At 37.4% G+C, this 19,852-nt stretch overlaps 1 protein-coding gene across 3 annotated transcripts in view; it reads left to right on the top strand.

The window, feature by feature from the left end:
• The first annotated feature begins 4,641 nt into the window (after positions 1 to 4,641).
• Positions 4,642 to 19,852, top strand: part of ZMYND11 (zinc finger, MYND-type containing 11) — a 62,504-nt gene continuing 47,293 nt past the window's right edge. For 2 of the 3 annotated variants that reach the window (XM_009572592.1, XM_009572590.1), the window contains exon 1: positions 4,671 to 4,786. In XM_009572592.1, coding sequence (XP_009570887.1) covers positions 4,671 to 4,786 — 116 coding nt within the window. Of the gene's footprint in view, positions 4,787 to 19,852 lie in introns of all 3 variants that reach the window. The other variant, XM_009572591.1, reaches the window with a different exon arrangement.

Raw genomic sequence — 19,852 nt, 5'->3', positions numbered from 1 at the left:
TAGCTAAACTTAGTACCTGACAGTATCTGCTAAATTGGATGCAAGCAGCAGGTCAGGGGGTTTCTTGGGCTAAATCCCTAGACATGCTGCAAGGTGATTTTTGTTTATTTTGACTTGCAGTGCAGATTTCCATATCCAGTACTATTGCAACAGACATTTGTACAGCATTTGATTTGGTCAAGTGTGTGTCTAATGACTAGTAGCCTTGCTGTTTTGACAGTAAGTCTGGTTAGCTACTGCTGTAGCATTACCTTCGCATGGCAATGCACGCTTTGCTATGGGCTTTGAGAAGATAAGCCATGCTGTGTGTGTTCACAAGATAAAGCGCAGTTTGTTGAGTCTGCCTGTAAGAAATGTGGGTAACATTAGCTCTTGAGGAAAGTTGTGTACAACAGAGTAGTATGCTTTTCAAAATGTACATAGGATATTTAAAATATAAAATATAGTAAAACCTTGCTTAGATTGCACTGAGGAACAGTTATAGAGTTGAAAATTGAGAAGATAAATTATTTGCTTTGGGCCCTGTGTGAGTGAGCATGTGATGGAAGTGTGTGAGCTGGCATGTCAGCCACACAAAACTTCCTTTATTAGGAGAATCCTTCTTATATTCTGCAGGTCCCATGGAAGACTACAAAACCTAAGACACATCCTGCTGATACAAATTCTTAGATTTTTAGCCATCTTTTTTTGCCAACCTTTCTCCAGAAAGCTGCATCCTACCGTAAACTTGCTAGCAGAACATGACAGAAATGGCATGAAGCAAATAATTTTGTACGGACAGGGGATACCATAGCTAAACAAGCATGATGGCCGGCAAAACAAAAGCAGGAAATTAATGTTTACTTCAGCTTTAGTTTTTCTTTCCAGGGTATTGAAATGAATGCTATAAGGAAAGAGGGGGATGAGAAACATCTTCAAGCATTTATATGTAAATGTACATTTCAGTATTGTGGTTTTAAAGAGTCTCTGGAGTTATAACTTCTTTAAAGCACTGCATGGATGAATCAGCCTCTTTCGGTATTTAACCTCTAAGCCATAATTCTTACAGATACTCACACGCACTGGATGTTTATGCTTGTTCTCTTTTGTGTGTGTGTGTGCACCCACACATAAGCAAATAATCAGGAGTGATAAATATAGATTTAAGAATCTAATATGTCTCCCGTTAAACTTTAAACTATTATTTGCATGAATAAGTTGTGCATATTGAAGCACTGGGAGCATTTTCTGTTGCTTGGAAGCAGCACTCCAAAGCATTTTATGCACTATTAACAGTGTGGTACAAGTTATCTTTAAGATTTCATAATAATACAGAAAATTGCCTATATTTTTGAAGGAATACAGGGAGTAGACTGTTGTGGTTAGTTTTACCATGAAGAGTGACTGCAATGGACAGCAAGAAATATGCCACAATCTTTGAATCTTTTTCTTTAATGCAAAAAGGCTCTGTATTTCTTCTACACCACGCAATTAAAACATGAAGATAATGCTAAAGTGGTCTGGGCTTTTTTGGGAAAAAAAAAATATCTATTTTTGTAGTTTTGGAAGTGTGGTGTATAAGAACTCCTATTTCAATAGTGGAGTGTCAACTCTTGAGTTTAACAGAAGTGCCCTTAAATAGTAAACCAAAGCTATAAAAATGAAACATATTCTTTGAAGGCAGAACACCTGCTAAAATTATTGTATCTTACAAAAAAAAAGGGAACAGAACAGAACACGTGTGATTGCTGTGCCCCACGTACCAGAATTCTTACTGCTTTTATTTCCAGACAAAGAGGGGGGAAGAGCCATGGCTGTGCCTGTGTGAGCAGTGGTGGGGAGCAGGGGACCAGCCAAGAGGGAGCAGTTCAGGCGGGCATCCACACCAGCTGCGTTTTGGGGGGCTTGCTTCAGACCAGGTCCACTCTGGTCCCATGGAGTGACCTCCCTGCAGCGGTTGGAGCCCAGGAGGTGCATGCCTGTACTGTGGGTTGGAGTTAGCCATGGCACAGGGCATAGCGTTTGCGTGCTCCAAGCCAACAAAGTGTGGTAAGGATGGGGCAGGGAGGTGGTCGGGAAATTTGTTCCAAAAGCGCACTCCAAGGGAAACAGGGAGCCTGTAGGGCCTTTGCAAGAAGAGGCCTTCCTCTGCCCGCTGGCGGCCATCTTAGGTGCAGTCTGCAACCACAGGGCTTCGGGAACTCGTAATTACAGCGATCCTTCGCTCATCCTCTCCCTGTCTCGGACGTGGGCTTCTTCTCCCGCCCTGGAGACACAAGAGGGACTTGCTTAGCCCCAAAGGTCAGCCTTTCCTTCAGCTGCACAGCGGGAACATGGGGCCACGCTGAGGCAGCAGATGGGTTCCCTGAGGCCCTGCCCTGTGCTGGGGCCCTTGGGCCCAGGCGTCACAGGGGTGTGAGAGAAAACCATCTCCTTCCCCCTCTGCCAGGCACACTGAGTGTGGCTCTCACACAGGCAGCCATATGCCAGGCTGCCAAAAATAAGAGTTATTTTTAAAGTAGTTGGGATAACAGGACCCACTTCATTTATTACAAAATAAACTGAGAACTGGTCTGTTGTTTCACACTGATATCAGGGTTGAGAAGGATGAGTGTTTCCTCCTTGATCCTCGCATGTGGATGTGATACTGCATAAGAGGCTCCGTGTCCGGCCTGTCGACTGCCATATCGGCTAACAGCTTTTAAAGCAGATATTTGTAGAGAGCTAGAATAAAAAGAATTATTTCACTTTTAGTCAGTTCTGTGTTAGGAAAGGAGTTTTATGCTAAGGTAATAGGGCTGTAAAGATAGTCCTTTTTCATGTTAGTGTCTAACTTTTTTTCGTATTTTACAGGTCTATTTTCCTTAAGAATTAAATTCTACAAATAATCATATGTTTCTCTTACAAATTGGGAGGGTTTTTTTTACTTTTAATGGCCTCATGTTCTGTGAAATGAATGCAAAAGAGCTCACAGGGATGCAATGTCTTTTCCCACTATTCCCAACAGAGGCTTTCTTTCTCTGAATCATTCTTATGCGATGCTATCTACGGGCTGTCACTCTTAGCTGTATGTCTGTCATATTCCCTCTTATCCTTCCCTCAAAAATGTATTCTTGGCCTTTCTTTTCTGGGAGAACCATTCAGTTGCTCTTGCTTTAAATCCCAGCAGGAAAAGATTTCTAAAGCAGAAATGTGGGGTCGATGTGTGACCACACCGTGTCTCCGGGAGCGCCGCTGTGTTCTGCCCTGCCCTGCTATGTCCAGCGGCCAGAGGTGCCTCACGCACCTGGACATGCACAAATCATTTCACATCATCTTTTGTTTTCTTTTTTTTTTTTTTTAAATGGGCTACGTAATGTTAAGTATAATGCTGTTAAATAATTTCTTCTTCTTAATAGTAGAACGTTGCACTTCGTTTCATTACACCTGCAGAGTGAGTGAGCTAATATCGGATGAGCTAATATCGGATATGATATTGCTGAGCTAATACCGGATCTGAAATTTGACAGCCCTCTTTGACAAGTACCTGTAGGTCCCATGGACTTGAAAATTACATTGTTGCAACTGATGGAATGCTCGAATCTGTTTAATTTTTCTGAATTTGAGAGGAGGGACACTTTTAATACTTAAATTCCCATCTTTAACATTGCACAGATGGTGTAATGTTTTTGCATTTTTTATATTATTTTGGGTTACTGAAGTTAATATTCTGCTAGCTACAAGTATCTGCGTGCATACCACAGAGTTCATTTTGAGGACAGAGCTCTAAAATAAATTATAGACCTTGGTAGCAGTCATAAATCAGTCATTTTTTTCATTGAGAAAGTGGTGGCACTGGAAGAAAGTTATTTAGTGATCAAAATGCATCGTTAAGCTTTTAAAAAGGGATTCTGTGCCTGTAGTAGAGCTGTAGGCGATTTATGGCTTATCTGTACTCATTGCCTCAAGCTTTTGGAAAATTTGTAAACAAAGCCAGATGCTCATTATGTTCCCATTCAGGGTTGGTTAGATGGGTAAATGCCATTTTGGTCCTGTTGGGTTTTAGCATGTTACAGAAAATGGAATTGCTCCAAAATATTTATTTAAATATTTATCATCCATGAAAATATACTTATAGTTTCTGCTCATAGAATGGATTTTTTTAAATACTTGTAAATGATAAAAATATTAAAGTAATACCGGAGAACTATATTGTATACTAAACTGTGCGTCCAGCTTTTTCTCTGTGTCAGAGTTCATGCTTACATTGTGTGATGTAGTCAAGCACCATTTGCCCTTTTTAAGGGTGTCGGGCAATGCAACAGGCTGTGGAAGTTTCAGGCTAGGGTAACTTCTGATTTTTACAAAATTTTAGGGAAATGAGATGTGAACTAAGTGACTTTTCGTAACCAGTTTGATAAGTTAAGTCGTTTGCTATTGATCTGATAATTTTTACTGCTCGCCTTTTGTCTTCTGTATAGATTATATGATGTGAAAGGGGTTCTTGTAAACATTTTTTTGCTTTTTACTGCTCTTTAAGCATAAGAAAACATGCTGCTGTATACAAATTGAATTGCTATAGGTTAACAAAATTTTACTTGTAATCATATTTATTGCAATATGATCATCATGTAATCCATTTAATAATTCATTATTAACTTTTTGGTGTATTTTTTTTATTTATCGGCTGCAGCTGACCAAGTAAACAGGTCATGGCACGCTTAACGAAGAGACGACAGGCAGATACAAAGGCTATCCAGCATCTTTGGGCAGCTATAGAAATAATCCGGAACCAGAAGCAAATTGCTAACATTGACCGTATTACAAAGTAAGTGATCCATTCCAAAAAAAGTCTTGATGAGGGGGAGGATGATGCTATTAAAAGCCTTGGGAAACAGAGACATTGTTAGATACTGTGAAACAGTTACATGCACTTCTGTGTTACTAATTATCTAATTATTAAAAAAAACCCTTATAGAACTGAGCACCTAAAGATCTTAAAGTGAGGTTTAATCCATTGAACTAGATCTTACTCACCCTGTATTTGTTTTGTATAAGCATCTTTAGGAAATACGCGGTGTTTATTGTGCTTGAACTGAGTTTAGCATGTCAGAGTTGTACTCACTTGGTAGCTTGGTCAAAATACAAGGAGTAGCTATAACAGTTAAGGAAAAAAGGGCAATAAAATCTGTAAATAATCTAATTCTTTAGGAAAATGTGATAGGCCAGTGGAGAACTCTTTTCCAGAAGGCAAAGATAAACCTGAAGTGTTAGGTTGCTCAAACAAATAAGAAGCCATATTTGCTGAGGTGGGCATAGGATGCTATTAAAGAAGACATGAGATGGTTACCACCTATGCCTAATACTATTGTTAATATTAAAATATTCTTCAAAATATGTTAGGTGCTGTATACACAGAGAAATATATATTCTTTGTTCTGTGGAGTTTGTAATGTGTAAAAAGGTTTACAATATTAAAATACCTTTTAAGATAACTTGGAGTAGTCACTGTAATAAACACAGAGGGAGGTTTTGTGCTTCTTTCTGCTTGGTCTGCATTTCCAGGCCAACATGTACATCACATTTGTCAAAGTAATCAGTATGAATAATTTAAAAGAGCAAAAGTAACCAGTTGGCAACTCTTCAGTTGCCAGAACCAATGTGAACTGATAATGAGGCCAGACACCACTAAAGGGGAGAGTTATAAACAGTGCAGGTGACTATCGAAGTGAAAATCATTATAACATGGTCCACTGACAGAGTTTGGAAGCTCTGGGGTGAAAGTGACAGATAAAACTGGCTTCATAAGTGGAAGAAGTGTAACAGTTCAGGTTCTCCAAATATAGTGAACAATAAACAGGAGAAAGAAAAAAAATGATGTCCCAAATGAATTAGTGTGTACCTGGCTCCTACAACAAAGAAAAATGCACCATTAAACTGAAAAGCACCTTCCCAGAGATAGAGAGTTCTAAGCGGGCTTCAGAAGGAGATTGTATTTTAGGGAATTTCATTTTTGAGGTTGCACCTGAGTATCAGAATGCTTTAAAGCATATGTATTTGCATCATGTCTCCAAGGAGACAAATAGGTAAACTAATGCTATACACTTTCCATTTTAACATTTCAAATTACTTGCTCCAGGCCATATATTAGCTGAGTTTGGTAGTTGTTTATGCTCTTTTTATGTGTAATAAAGGGAGACAGACACATCTAGCTGGGGATTCATCCCACTCCTATGAGAGGTGCCTATTTTAAGATAGTACGAATAACATTTAGCTGGGTAAAGTTAGGTAAGACAAATCCTATCGTTACAAACAAGGTTGAGAAAACAAGTAATTAGGTACTAGAAAAAGAAGTACTGCTCTTAGTAACTGAAGAGTAGCCTGATTTTTTAAAAAACAGTCTAGATCCAGCTTGTATGACATCTCTAATCAGAAGAAAAATAAGTGGCTAAAGAGAGATGCAAGCAGCCTTAGTACTTTGAGAGAGGTGTGCAAGGTGTTAGCAGCGAAGAGTAATCTAAAAAGTGCTTGGACATTGTAAATGCTCCACATGCACATCAGTGATGAGAGTGATGAACAGTAATCTAGTTTCTATTATATGATATTTTTAAGGAGATAACTTTTGACAAGGAAAAGATAAAGACCTTTGAGTTGATTTACAGTACTAGTCACTGATGAAGAAACACAGATGACTTAGTAAATGAGTATGCATATTACATTATATTCTAAATAAAGTTCTGAAATTAGCAGGGTGTCAGAATATCTCTTCTGGTGAAAACCGAGCATCTGATGTATTCTTCCAGGCTCAAAGATCATTTGGTCAAGTACAACTGCAATTCCTTAAAAGATCAATCAGTGTCTGGACAAATAAGCAAATGTATGAATAATAAGAAAGGTCAAAAGCAAACAGTGGTCAAAAGTGAAAATTATGAGCATATATACATAGTTGGAGATAAAGGGAGGATTCTCATACTTGGATTAGTAACATTTTTTAGAAATGTTAATACCTCTTGGGATTGACTGAAAGAGTGGCTTTGCATATTACAAGTATTTCCAAGTAATAATGACAATGAAATTTACAGAACCATGTCTTATTCCTGAGTAAGGATACAGAAAAACAGCAAGATAATCTTTTTTTATAAATACATGTTTAAGGTAAGTGACAGTCATCCTACCATGTCATATAGTGAATGACAAATGCGTACTTTCAGAGAACTTCACAAGCTGAAAAGATGATTCATGATTTGATTTTTTTTATTTTATTTTTGCCATGAACCCCATTGAGGATTCATTTGTTTTTAGAGACAAGTTGTCCTGTGTATTTTGTGACCTGTTAGTCCAAACACCTTCATAGCAGAATCTCTATTGCTTCTTTCTTCATCAGATGGTTTGCTACTTTTAGGCAAATCTAGTTGTTGACTTTTCTCCTAACCGGCAGCTCAGCATGGTTGTCTCCCTCTTCCTAACATATTCCTGTTTATTTCTTTTACTTCTTGCTTTTCTTAGCCTTCTTGCGCTGAGTAGAAGCCACTGTACATATCAAGGAGCATGTACTTTTTATGATCAGGGAGGAAATGTTGGTAATATAAAAAGAGGATTCATTGTTTATAGGTTATGAACTGTTTCAACTCAATATGTAAAAAAGACAAATTTATATAACACGTTAAAATCTGTAAAATGTAACCTGTGCATTTATATGTTAATTGTTAAAAAAAAATCTGGGGTAAAGAAAGACTTCCAAAAGATACTGGCAATGGAGAATATGCGAGAAAAATCTATAGAACTAGCCACGCATTTTCTGTAGAGAACATAAGAGTAGGAGGATAGTGTAGGAGGAGCCAAGAGCACTAGAAGGTACTTCTGGTATTATCAGGAAAAACCTATAAGGAAAGAGCCCCTTTAATTAAAAGTAGACTAAATCAAGTATGCTTTGCTTTTTAAATTGATGAGGAGGAAAAACAAGAATAGAAAAATACGTGATTAGAAGGTGATTGAAAACTGTCTTACATTGAGGAAAGAGTCTCTAGGAAAATTTGAATATGTAAGTTAGAACCTTTAAGAAATTAGTTAGTAGGCTTACTGAACTTTTGGCAATTATTCTAGAAAAGTCATTGCATGCAGATATTAAGAAACACCAGAAAGGTGTCTATTTTTGAAGGACTTAAAAATGTGTGTGTGGAAAAATGGCAAGAATATGACACTGATGATTGGAGCATTATATAAATACTTAAATAAAAGTATTGGTAGGGAAGACACCACACTGCACAGACTTGATGTCTCAAAAAAACCCAAAATCAACAAATCATTATATGAAAGGGATTCTGCAATTTTAGTGATTATATGTGGGGGTACATTATAGCTGGAAAGGTACTTTCCATTGGTTGGAGATAAGCATTCTTCAGTAGCTTGAAAACTAAATGAAGGACTGAAAACCAATACTAACACAAAGTAACAGTGTAGTGAATTTAAAGGAATTAGTACTAAAAGTGCAAACTGCCATTTGAAGAGAACTTTAAAATATGTATCTAAGTTCCTATCTGTACATAGCTGTCAGTGTGTTCAGTGCATATTTATTTAACGGTAAAGCTCATTTGGAGGCAGTGGTAACATTTCTGTAAAGGTATACAAAATAAATATTCTCACCCGGCTTATATTGTCAGTGTATCTCAAGTCAATGAATTATAATCATTTAAAACCGAACTGTTAGAAATATCTAACATTTCTAAACTACCAAATTGCTTAATAACAAAATGTTATTTCTAAGAGGTATTTATCAAGAAATATGACTTATTTTTCTGTCCAGACTTGATGTTGGGATAATTTGACCCTAATATGTCAATTATTTAGATGAGAGTTACTGGTGTTAGTTATGCTGTAAACACTAGTGGAAAAATGGCTTCCCATATCTTGTGAATTCTCTGTCAAGAGCGCAGTGTGGCAAATTGTTCATCCCTAAAAGTGTGTTAAAAATTATAATTATGCTTTGACTTTCTGTTTTTTCCTCATTATCATCCATCTGTTTTGGATTTGGGGTAACCTCAAAAATTGATTCTATGGAATAAAATGCCTTAAAATACACTGGAAAAAAAGGCATGCATATTTAAATGAGTAAGATAAATTATTGACATTCAGTTGCATAGCAGATTGGTAAGTATTTCTGTACAGACAGAAGTTCTATTTCTTTGCCTACTCCAGTCTTCCAGTTTCTTTTCTAGTGTTTTCTTTATAATTCCGTTACAGGTAATTGGGCTCCTAAGATTTAATGAACTATTAATTAAATATTTACCCTTTTTCTCGCAAGGTATTGGGTTTCCTCAGTAGCAATTTATGAACATTTCATGATCTTTATGATTAGTTCAGAGTTCATTATCTATTAAGTTAATGTTGTTAAAATACCCAGTTGGCAAATACGATGTTCTAGAACTATTATTGGCCGTTTTCAAGATTTTGTCATTTTAAACAGATAATTATCCTGGTTTCTAAACTATTCCATGAAGAGTAATGTGAAGAACCAAAGCATATTCTTTTCTTCCATACTTCCTTCCTCATATTTTTTTCTCTCTCCCTTTGATGTGTTTCATGATTTATTTAGTTGATTGGCTTCTCTCCCTGTCTCTTATAAAGGCTGTGTCTATACTTTGTGTACTATGACAGGGAATGCCCTGGCACCATCTGGAACAGATATGCTGTGACCACACCGCATTGCCTTTGGCTCATGGAGTGTTTCTCTGGCCCTGACATATTCTTTGTTTGTTTTATATGTGTGTGTGGTTCTTCAGTTCCAAGCGCCAAAAGTAATACAGCCCACAGCAATGCTATTCTTGAAACTTGAAGCTAGAGGCATGATAGTTTGCCTTTGGGCATCTGAGGACACATAGCATGCTGGAACAGTGTTGGAGTGCCCTTGGCAGAAGGACCCAATCTTGGCATGGTTTACATCCATGTTCTCTGTCAGGACAACCTAACCTCTTGGCCTTTTTCCCAGGAAGAACAAGTTGCCGTTCTGCAGAATGGAGCCTGAGAATGAGTTAGTTTGGGAATGAAACCAGTGACCATAGTCCACAGGGTAGAGGTATCCCAACTTTTTGGGGGATGAAGCTGATGGAAAGACCATTAGCTAAGGTAAAACTGATACGCTATAACTGGAGAGTTTGTGTTATTTTCCAATAGAGCAAAACTGAGACTAACATTTTCATCAGTCAGAAAGCTGTTTTACAACATTGGTGATACAAGAAAATGTCTTTTTTTCGTAAACGGTACAATGACTCTCATCTTTTTTAATTGGCTTTCAAATGGGATGGTCCAGTACTAGGTCCCTAAATGGTCGTAACCAGTTTTCCCATATTTGTTCTGTGGACTCATTTTTGTTATATTCTAATTTAATGTAAGTGCAGCAAAGTCAGATCATCTAAGAGAAATGAGCAGGTCCCAAGCCTATATAGAGTAGATTCTGTCAGTCCCCTGTTAGCTTTGTGCGGACTGACATTAATCAGCATTGATGGGATAGCATGCCAGAAAAGAATTACGCAGTATGAAAGATTACTGTAAAATGAGGAGATTTTCTGGTCCCACAGTTGAGGTGGAGTCGCTAACAGTTGTAGATTGAGTATGTGACCCTCTCAGTTTGACATTTAGTCCTAGGAGGGGGATTTCTTCTCCAAATATCGCTCTATTAAATTTCTCTAGTCAATTTCTGAGAATACTTAAAGTTAAGGGCCTCTCCCATCCATAAATCTGGTTTTGTTGCCTTGGTTCTTCTGCAGTTCTCTTTTTACGCTGTCTGCTTTAACAGAAAACAATTTCTAGATGCATTGATTAAAGCAAAGATGAGAATGAGCAATTTGAACAGGTAGAGAATAATCACAAGAGAGTATAAATAAGAAAATGAGCAATTTGAATGGGTAGGGAATAATCACACAAGTCTATAAATAAGAATATGCAATGCAGTGGCAAGAAAAAAAAAAGAACAAGATTCTTACAGTATTGCTTATTTGAAGCTCAGAAACTTGTTAGAAAAAATCTGTCACTATTTGTAGTACCTTTGATGGAAATTTAAATCTTCCTAGTATTTTGCATGTTGCAACTAAATAGCCATGCATAAACAAAAATAGTAAGTCATAAGAATGATTAGGAGAGCAGATAACTCTGGATTTATAACTAGATAATCCTGTGGTTTAACTTTACATGAGCAGAAGTATTGTAGCACCTGTTATTTCGTTGACTGAAATGAAAACTTAGAAATGTTTTTCTGCTCTGTTGGTTTCTTATCCTTTGTCAAGCCATTCCCCTAAAATACCTGTCTTTTTGTTACCAGAGAGTAGGCTTATCTGAAAACAATTGTTTGAAGTAAAACATCCTCCTGTTACACAGAAGAATGCAATGGTTGCTTGAGTTCACTTTTAACCAGCGTTACTGGCTCCTTTTCCACATCTTTACATCATCCTCATGTATGTTTTAAATGTGACCATGAGAAGCAAATAGTGTTATTAAAAGCAACTCTTCAGAATCTGGTACATGTTAATCAAACCCTGGTCAGTTGTACTGTGGTGGAACAGGTCAGTATTGAAGGAGGTGCTCAGGAAAGCTCACATTTTACCAGCTGGGAAAGGATGAGGAAGAACGGTACAGTGAAGTTTTTTCCATGCCATGCAGTGTTATAGTTCGTATTATGCAAGAGTAAGCAAAAGTGTGGAGTACAAGGTCCTACAATAAGAAGCATGGTACTACTTCCTCAGCAGGCCACATTGCTGCTTCAGGTGGCAGCCTGTCTATTGAGTGTTCACCTCTGAGAAAACTGAATTCAGTTTGTACTGGGTTGGCTTAATTATAGATATATTCATTACAGAAAACAAACACTGAAACATATCACCAGGTGACTCACATCACCATGATAGGGTAGTTTTAAATACCTCTTCATGCGTTTTCTCTTATAGTCAAGGACAAGGCACTTCTTTCTGTCTGACTCCACTAAGTCAATCTCCTTTTCCATTTCTTTTACTTTCCTTCTCTCTCTCCCATGATAAACTTCAGTTGCTTCTTTTAGGCCAAAACCAATGGGTTTTTTTCTGTTTTCGTAACACTATTTTTATGTTAAACCAAGAGAATGAACCAAGTCTAGAGTTTTAAAGCTTGTAAATCCTTAGTTATAGAACATCCCGGGGGGGGAAAAGTCTTCTGTGCTTTTTCAGCAATTTTTGATCATTTTAGTTAAAAATCATTATATTAATAAAGCAAAAAGCAATCTAAAACTGATCATTTGACTCCCTAATAACAAAGTTTTTAGTAAAAGTACTGTTTTTGTCATATATAAAAACTCTGCATTATGTGTGCGTAGCTATCAGTTACAAGTGTAGCAATACGTTGCATAGAAATATGATGGACATCAGAACATTTGTCGTGTTTGATACATTAATTTTTTATACTGATGGCTTCACAGTGAGGTTAAATCATGCATTCAGGTTGAAATTTTTGGACGTTTTCAAAAGTTCAGATACATGCTATGAAGTAGTAACAAGAACACTGAAAACTGCATATATGCAGGAAAGTACAGGGAATCTCACCAGCTTTTGCGTTGTAACTGATACACAATTTTGCCTGTAAATTTGCACTGAGACTGACCAATGAGGTAATATTCAGCAAGCTCATAAGGATTTTTAACATCCAGATTCACAAAAATGTTGAAGAGAAGTGAGGAACTAAGCTAAACACTCATATTTTATAAGACCCTGAAGAAGAAATGACGGATTGTCATCAATTGCACCAGGGATGTTCACAATGGCGTATGTTCATTAAATTTCACCTGTGTTACCTGTAGATAGCTGCATTCGTCATAAAGCTTTTATCTATTTGTTTATATTATGTTTAATCTTAATTTTTTTTATGAGTTCATCATGATTTACTGTTTTGGATATTATGTAACTTTAATATTGCTGGTATTAATGGTCCATTTTAAGAGCTGCTTTTAGACGTTTTTGACTACGGAGGGTGGAAGCAGGGATGACAGGAAAAAATTGCAAACTTTTCTTGGAAAAAGGCTATAAAGAACCTAGCTACATTTGCTCTGAGTAGTAGTAGAATTAAAATTTCTGAATTAGTAGATTTGGTTGAAGTGTCATCTTGAGTTTATAATGCATATTAATAAATACTCTTTTTCGCATCAAGCTCTTTCCTTGATATAGATAATTTCTTCAATTTGTGTAACGATTCTATTTAATCACATTAATTAAACTGATTAAAGGAATACATAAAAAGAAGTCCAGATATGTTAAGCAGTGTTGTTTGTGATTTGTCAGGGATAATTGTTCCTTCAACTTGGTACTGAACCACTGTCCCACCATGTGATAAAAAGCATTGCTACCTGAATTGCTGAGTCCGCTTCTCAGTGCTGACTGTCATAAGACTAATTCAGTGCCTAGTGTAGAAAACTCTTCACTGACAGAGATTCCTCCAGCCTTGCCACCTTTTTTTCCTGCTTTATGCTGACTACATGGAACGGAAAGGATGCTGTATACGGCTGTGCAACTGTTATGCCTGTTTAGCATAAAAGGCTATTTTGTTGAGGACTAGAGCTTGAGGTGAGGCTAAATTTTTTGTGTATTTGCTTTGATCAGAAATATTAACGCATACACATCTAGCTCCTACAGTTCATTCTGCAAAAAATAAATAGAGAGGTGCTCAGATGTTCTAACAAATTTTGCTTGATCAGTTTTCCTTATCTAATAATTCTTCTCTTAAGAGTGATCTTATGTAGTATTGTTAGTAAGGCAGTTTTCTTTTTTTATCTCAGAGGTCAATGTTCTTCATTGATTCAGTAGGTGAAGTCATCTCTGGGCTGAGCATGAGTATGACTGGTAAATAAAATGATTCACACTAACAGCACAAACACGTGGTTATTAACAACAGCCATACTCCTTGTTTGATGTTTGCTGAGTGCCAACTCATTTAAACTCTTCTTACTGTGTTACTATAAAAATTGTAATGTTCAATGTTTAATACTTTTATTAGATAATACATGCAAACTATGAACTCCAGTATAAATATTTAGAAGGAAAGTGGTTGAAGTGTAACTGACTTGAAAATCACTACCTGCATTTTCATTTTAATGAATATTCTGATGTACTCCATACTTCTATTAATATTTGTGTTGAAGTTGTGTAAGTTCACACAGAAAAATACATAACAGGCTGTCTTTATTTCTAATTACTAAAAGCAATCCAATTTACTTTTTATGTCATGACCAGTATTGATTTTTGCTTGAATCATAACATCTGTATAATATTTGAAAGTGAAACTTCCAGCTAATGTTTGGTTTCTTTGCTGTAAATAAATGTGGCTTTCTATTAGAAGTAAAATATGAAAATGAGTGTGACATGGCTATTTAACAGGTTGTTATCTGGCTTAAAGTGCTCATCAGGACTTTCTCTGTAATCAGTGGAGAGAGAATGATCTCCAAAGCACTACTCATACCATCTATTTTAGGCTGCGGTCTCATATTCCCATTCATGTAAACAATATCATCACCAAAAGCAGAAGCCCTGCCCTGATGGCTTTTCCAGCCGTTGTGCTGTTCCCTAGCTGGTAATTAGGTGAACATTTGTGTGACAGTGTGATGATTTTGAAACTCAGCCAAGCTAAAACTAATCTGACCAAAAAAACACACAACTTTTTGTTACTTTTAACCCAGATAAGAATGGAAATTAAATTAGACAGAAATCTCTGAAAAACTGAATCATGAAAGCACTTGAATGTATATATTTTTAAGCATGTTTTGAATTGAGGCACTCATATTGAGCTGACTAAATATTTCATTTGCAAGGTATTAGCCAGGTTGCTGTATTCTGAGTCATGTATTACTTGTTTGTCTCTTCAGTACATCCACAGAAAAGTGCTGGATGAAACAGTGGCTCTGCATATACACAAGCAATTTTACATATGCATGGATTGCCACTGGACGATTAGTGCTCCTGTTTGTCAGCGCTCAGTGCACATACGTGTACGTTACCAGCAGTATCACATACAACTTTTTAGATTCGAAAAATGGGGGTAGAGCCCTTTTTTAGATAAATTCCTCCTTAAGAAGGTGGTAGTAGTTCTGAAAGGGAGATTTTTGTAGATAAGGATTGAATAGCTCAGTACCTTAATTACTTGCTTTTCATGGTCGTATGGGTGGGTTACACAATCTTAAGTGTATCGTGAAGTTGTGTGAGTGAGAATTTCAATTACTGAAACAAGGAATTACCTGAGTTAAAATTGCCATGTTTTTGACAGAAATGACCCAGGTGATTAACATTATAGGAAACTGCGTGGTGCCTGGGGTATCTAAAGCACACACAAACAAGATTCCTCCTTAGCTTTGTTTTAGCAGCAGCAGAAGAAACATCAGGCAGATCTGAATTTCATTGAACTGCTGGATCTCACTGTTTAACTATCAAGCCTAGTGTTCTTTTTTGTTTTATAAAAACACCCCACAAAACTAGATTCCGTATTCATGCAAATGCTGTATTTCTAGACTATAAAGGAGAGATGAAACAAATTTTAAAAACATTTCCTACTTAGATAGTGTATGTGTCTTCAAAATGGATGTTGCAGATACTGATGTCAGAGGGAAAAGAAAATTCATCATTTCTCTGTTATTCAGTTTCTCTGTGTCCCCCACTTGGAATTTTGGACTGCACAAAAGGTAGATGATACAATCGTTGTTCACTGCACAGGCAACAGCTCTGTCAATGCCTGTGTGGTCTATGCAGTGTGCTGTTGGTATGTGAAGTGCAGTGGATATCAAATGCAGCCTGTTCATATACATGCATCTCTCTTTGTGAAGTGTAAATACAGAGGAAGAATGTTATGCTTTGGTTGTCTTTATCTTAGTGAATTTAATCCAGAATCGAAACTTCAGAAACTGTAAACATCAAAAAGTATCTTAGAAAACAAAAGTGTGCTGCTATGTCCCCACTGTAAACGGTTCTACTTTCTCTGTGTGCCTGTACTGTCTTCAGCTCTCAGACCAGCTCTCAGCTTCTGGCAAGCAGGGAATATATATTTCAAATATATTGTTTTGAAATAAAAACACCCATAATGTTTAGCCTGCGTTTTTTGAAAGTTGACTTGTACCACAGTGCTACATCTGGTGGGAGTAGGCAGCCTACGCTTCTGAGTTGAGACCTTGAGATAGAACTGTGAGCAGAAATCTTTGCTTGGCTCTCCACAAGGATAGCTAGTGGATTCCTGAGATTTGAGCAAGGGTATTTTAAGTTCTTATGCTATGTATGTGTTAAAAAAAACCCAACAAACCAAAAAAACCCCACAGCCATCTCTTCCATTTTTACTTTCAGTATGACCAAGTGACTTGTTCTTTGCAAATTAAAAAAAGTCTTAAAAGAAGTGCATGGGCCTTCTATAAAACTGCTGTCATACCCTGAATCTAAAGCAAAAGGCATCATTTCTCACCAGACGTAGGAATGCAATATAAAATTCAGAATAGATTTTTGGCTGCTTTCCTTCCATTTTATGTATTGTTCCTTAAGGTCTGTCCCTGAATCTAGGACATTTTTATATACTTGTAGGTAACATTTAAAATTAATGGCAGTCTTTCAGTTGAGTCTAATGTGATCTGCTGTATTTTATCACATCTCAATTGTGAGATGGGCTCTGCATACAAGGAAATCTTAAGACCTCTGTTTCTCCCTGGATGAGTTGCTTAGCACATAGTCTGCCGCTGCCAGCAGACTGCTACTTCCCTTTGCATTGTGGAGGGCGGAGGCATCCAGCATAGACAGAGATAATTGATCAGACCAAGATTACAGTGTTTGCCACTAAAATTAGCATCTACCTACACTTGTCACACTGTTGTCTTTTATAAAAGGCAGCTATTTCCTATATGTATTTTATTTTAGTCTTTTACAGAGATGCTTGCTTCTCTGTAGCATTTTTTCAGTATTTTCCTTTTGATGAGTTCTGGTGGCTAAAAATGCAATTCCTTATGAGTCCAGAAAACTGAGATTTTTTTTTTTAATACTTGTGTCACCTTTCCACATTAAGTAACCTTACTTACTTTCTTCCTTGGCCAGCTTTGTTTTTCGGGCCACAACACAGCTTCGCCCATGTAAACCATTTGCTGCATCTTGGTAGACCGCAGTTGCCTTCAAGAGGACTCTTTTGAGGGCAGAGTTAGCTATTTATGTGCATTATTTTGTGGCCATATATATTAAGCTCTTTGCAACAGGGTTTGGCTTTGTGTTGCGTCTTGCACAGCACCAGGCAAAAGAGTTGTGAGCTGTGTGACAGCTGTAGGCGAAAAGTTCACCATCTGATCCCCTGCAAGTGCCAGCTACTTTTGTATCTGTTTTGCTCCCATGGTGATCACAGCTTTAGAGTGTGCTTCCTCCACACCCCTTAGATGACAACAAACCTTTTTCTTGAATTTTAAGGTGTGTTATGAAGCACATGTATTAGATGTAGGTTTTAAATAGAAAGACATGCTGAACACTGGCTAGTTCAAGAAAATTTTTTTGAAGTTTGAGGTGTGAATTGCTCATATGCTGACAGATTTTAGTGCTTCTGTAATGTCTCCGATATATTGGGCAGGCAAGTGGTTTAAAGGTGGGTTAGAGTACTTCTGTGGTCCAGTTTTGTTTAGCAAAGGGAGGTGGCAAGATCCAGTTGTCACTTAGTAGTGGCATGAGTTATAGGAGCTTCTGCAGTTTGTTGCTGTGAAGGAGAGAGACTCTGGAAGGGCACATACCAGGTTGCCCTGCATATCATATCATTGCAACGTGGCTCAGGTGGGGTGTGCAGCAGATGGCTGTGTGGCACCTGGATGCTATGAGGCCTATGAGAACTGCTCGAGTCCTCACCTCCAGCTGTGCTGACCCCTTGGGCTGTCCCTGTGGTGTCTGAGAGATGGTCAAGGTTTTAGGATGGGTAACAAGAATAAGGTATATAAACAGAAGAATAAGATGGTATTTTATTGCTGCTAAATTTGAAAAGACCTGACTACTGTTTATCTGCAGTGCCAAATAGGTTTAAAATTGCTGTTTCACATTTTTCTAATTGGTGTTTTGTACAGATGAGCATGGACACATGCATACAATCTACAAATCTATTAACGATTATCCTCTGTTGTTCTCTAATTTTTTTCATTTGCTGTCGGACAGGTGTGCACATATATTAGCTATGGGCACATGTGCATTTACCTGATTCTGTTGGTAGTATCTTGTTTCTGAAGGTCAGCACATTTACATATACATTTGATGGTGTGACAATGCTGAGGTTTGTTTAAGGGTGGTAATGAACAGCCTACACGCTAAAGATTTTTATCCTTTGCTTTCCAAGTGGTGCAATAACTGAAAACATGCTTTAGTAGGCTCTTAGAAGTTGATTACAAAAACTGTAATTTTGCTAGATTTGCTAGATTCTTCTATGCTAATGTCAAGGAGGTTTACGCTGCCAGTTTATAAATGGAAAAAATATTGGCCTATAAATACTGTAATATTGAGCAGCAGTTCAGTTGCTTCTGTGTCCTGCAGACAGGCAGCCTCATTTGGTGAGATTGGGAATTTAATATGCAGATTATCAGGCCAAACCTCCTCTTTTCATCAGACAGACCCTCATTTTATATAGTAGGGATTAGCACAGTTAAATTGTATTTTGAAATGGTTGTTTCAGCCCCCTATCTGATTAGGGCTGGTTTGCTGATTTAGGGGATTTTACTTTGTCTCTATGCCTTATTCTTACCCATCTGAAAGCGTATTTGCTTTACTTCTCGTGGCTGGCTACATAATAGCAGTATAGGGATTGTATTACACTTCCCAATCTGTTGGTATGGAGAACTGGGCAAGAGCATAACAAACCAGTATTGCTTCAACTCCCTGTCTCCAAGGTAAGGCTAATCAGCTTTTGTTGAAAACAGCAATCAGGGATTGCTTTATTTCTCTTACTTGTTTTTTAACTTCTTGGTGCCAGATGCTTCAGTGCATGCAGTGCCAGGAAAAGACATGCGCTCCCTGGATTAGTAGTGTCACTTTTGCACAAAGACATTTCAATATTTTTTTTCCCCAATCCAGTAATGAGTCTGATGTGGTAGTTAGGACTCCAGACATCATGCTTTCTGTCTCTAGGCTGGAGTTTAACTTACTTTGTGTTTCCAGCATCTTTCACGTGCTGTAACAGTTTTTCACATTTCATTATTAAAGAACTTTAACTATCTTTTCTGGGTCAAATCCTGTGCCTTAATAGCTTCTTAGTTTAGCTGCAATCCTTCTGGCTGAAAAGAAACAAGACAGGATTTCATCCAGACCCTGCCAGTGTTGTTTTATAGTCTTTGTGAATATCTAGCCACATACACTTTACAGGTTTTAATATAAGTAAAAATTCAGGGGGAGGGGGCACTTTTCTAACAGCAGTTCTACTCTTCAAAGTAAAAACGTTCTCTCTACATGTGTGTGCTTTCCTATGAAAGATGATAGCATTTTACTTTAAACGTGGAAAACGTAGCCCGTACGGATCTCCAGACTGCACAGTCTGAACATTGACTAAAGTATTCTTCAAAAAGCTACTGGGGATTTATCACTCCCGATTTACAGCTGGAGAAAATGAGGAGATTGTTTAGTTGGTGGCAGTACTTTCACTCCAGTTGAGAACACAGATTGGATTCGAGAAGTGGGAGACTCTGAGCCTTGTTCTCCTTTTCAGTAGTGCACACCCTGCCACAGTTGAAATAGGCAGATTAAACCTCTTAGCTGGTTAGAGTTGGTTTAACGCTTTTTGGTTTGTATTAAATATCTGTTCTGTTCAGAGATGTGAGTGAGAAATAATCACAAAACGTGTAGCTTACATTCAAGAGTTTTGTTGGACTGTGTTTCTGCAACTATGGATGATGCAATGCAAAATACATGGT

The sequence above is a fragment of the Fulmarus glacialis genome, unplaced genomic scaffold, assembly GCF_000690835.1.
Source record: "Fulmarus glacialis isolate BGI_N327 unplaced genomic scaffold, ASM69083v1 scaffold21482, whole genome shotgun sequence".
Classification (NCBI taxonomy): Eukaryota; Metazoa; Chordata; class Aves; order Procellariiformes; family Procellariidae; genus Fulmarus; species Fulmarus glacialis.
Note: the sequence above shows the minus strand (reverse complement) of the source record. Positions and strands in the feature narration are given on the sequence as shown.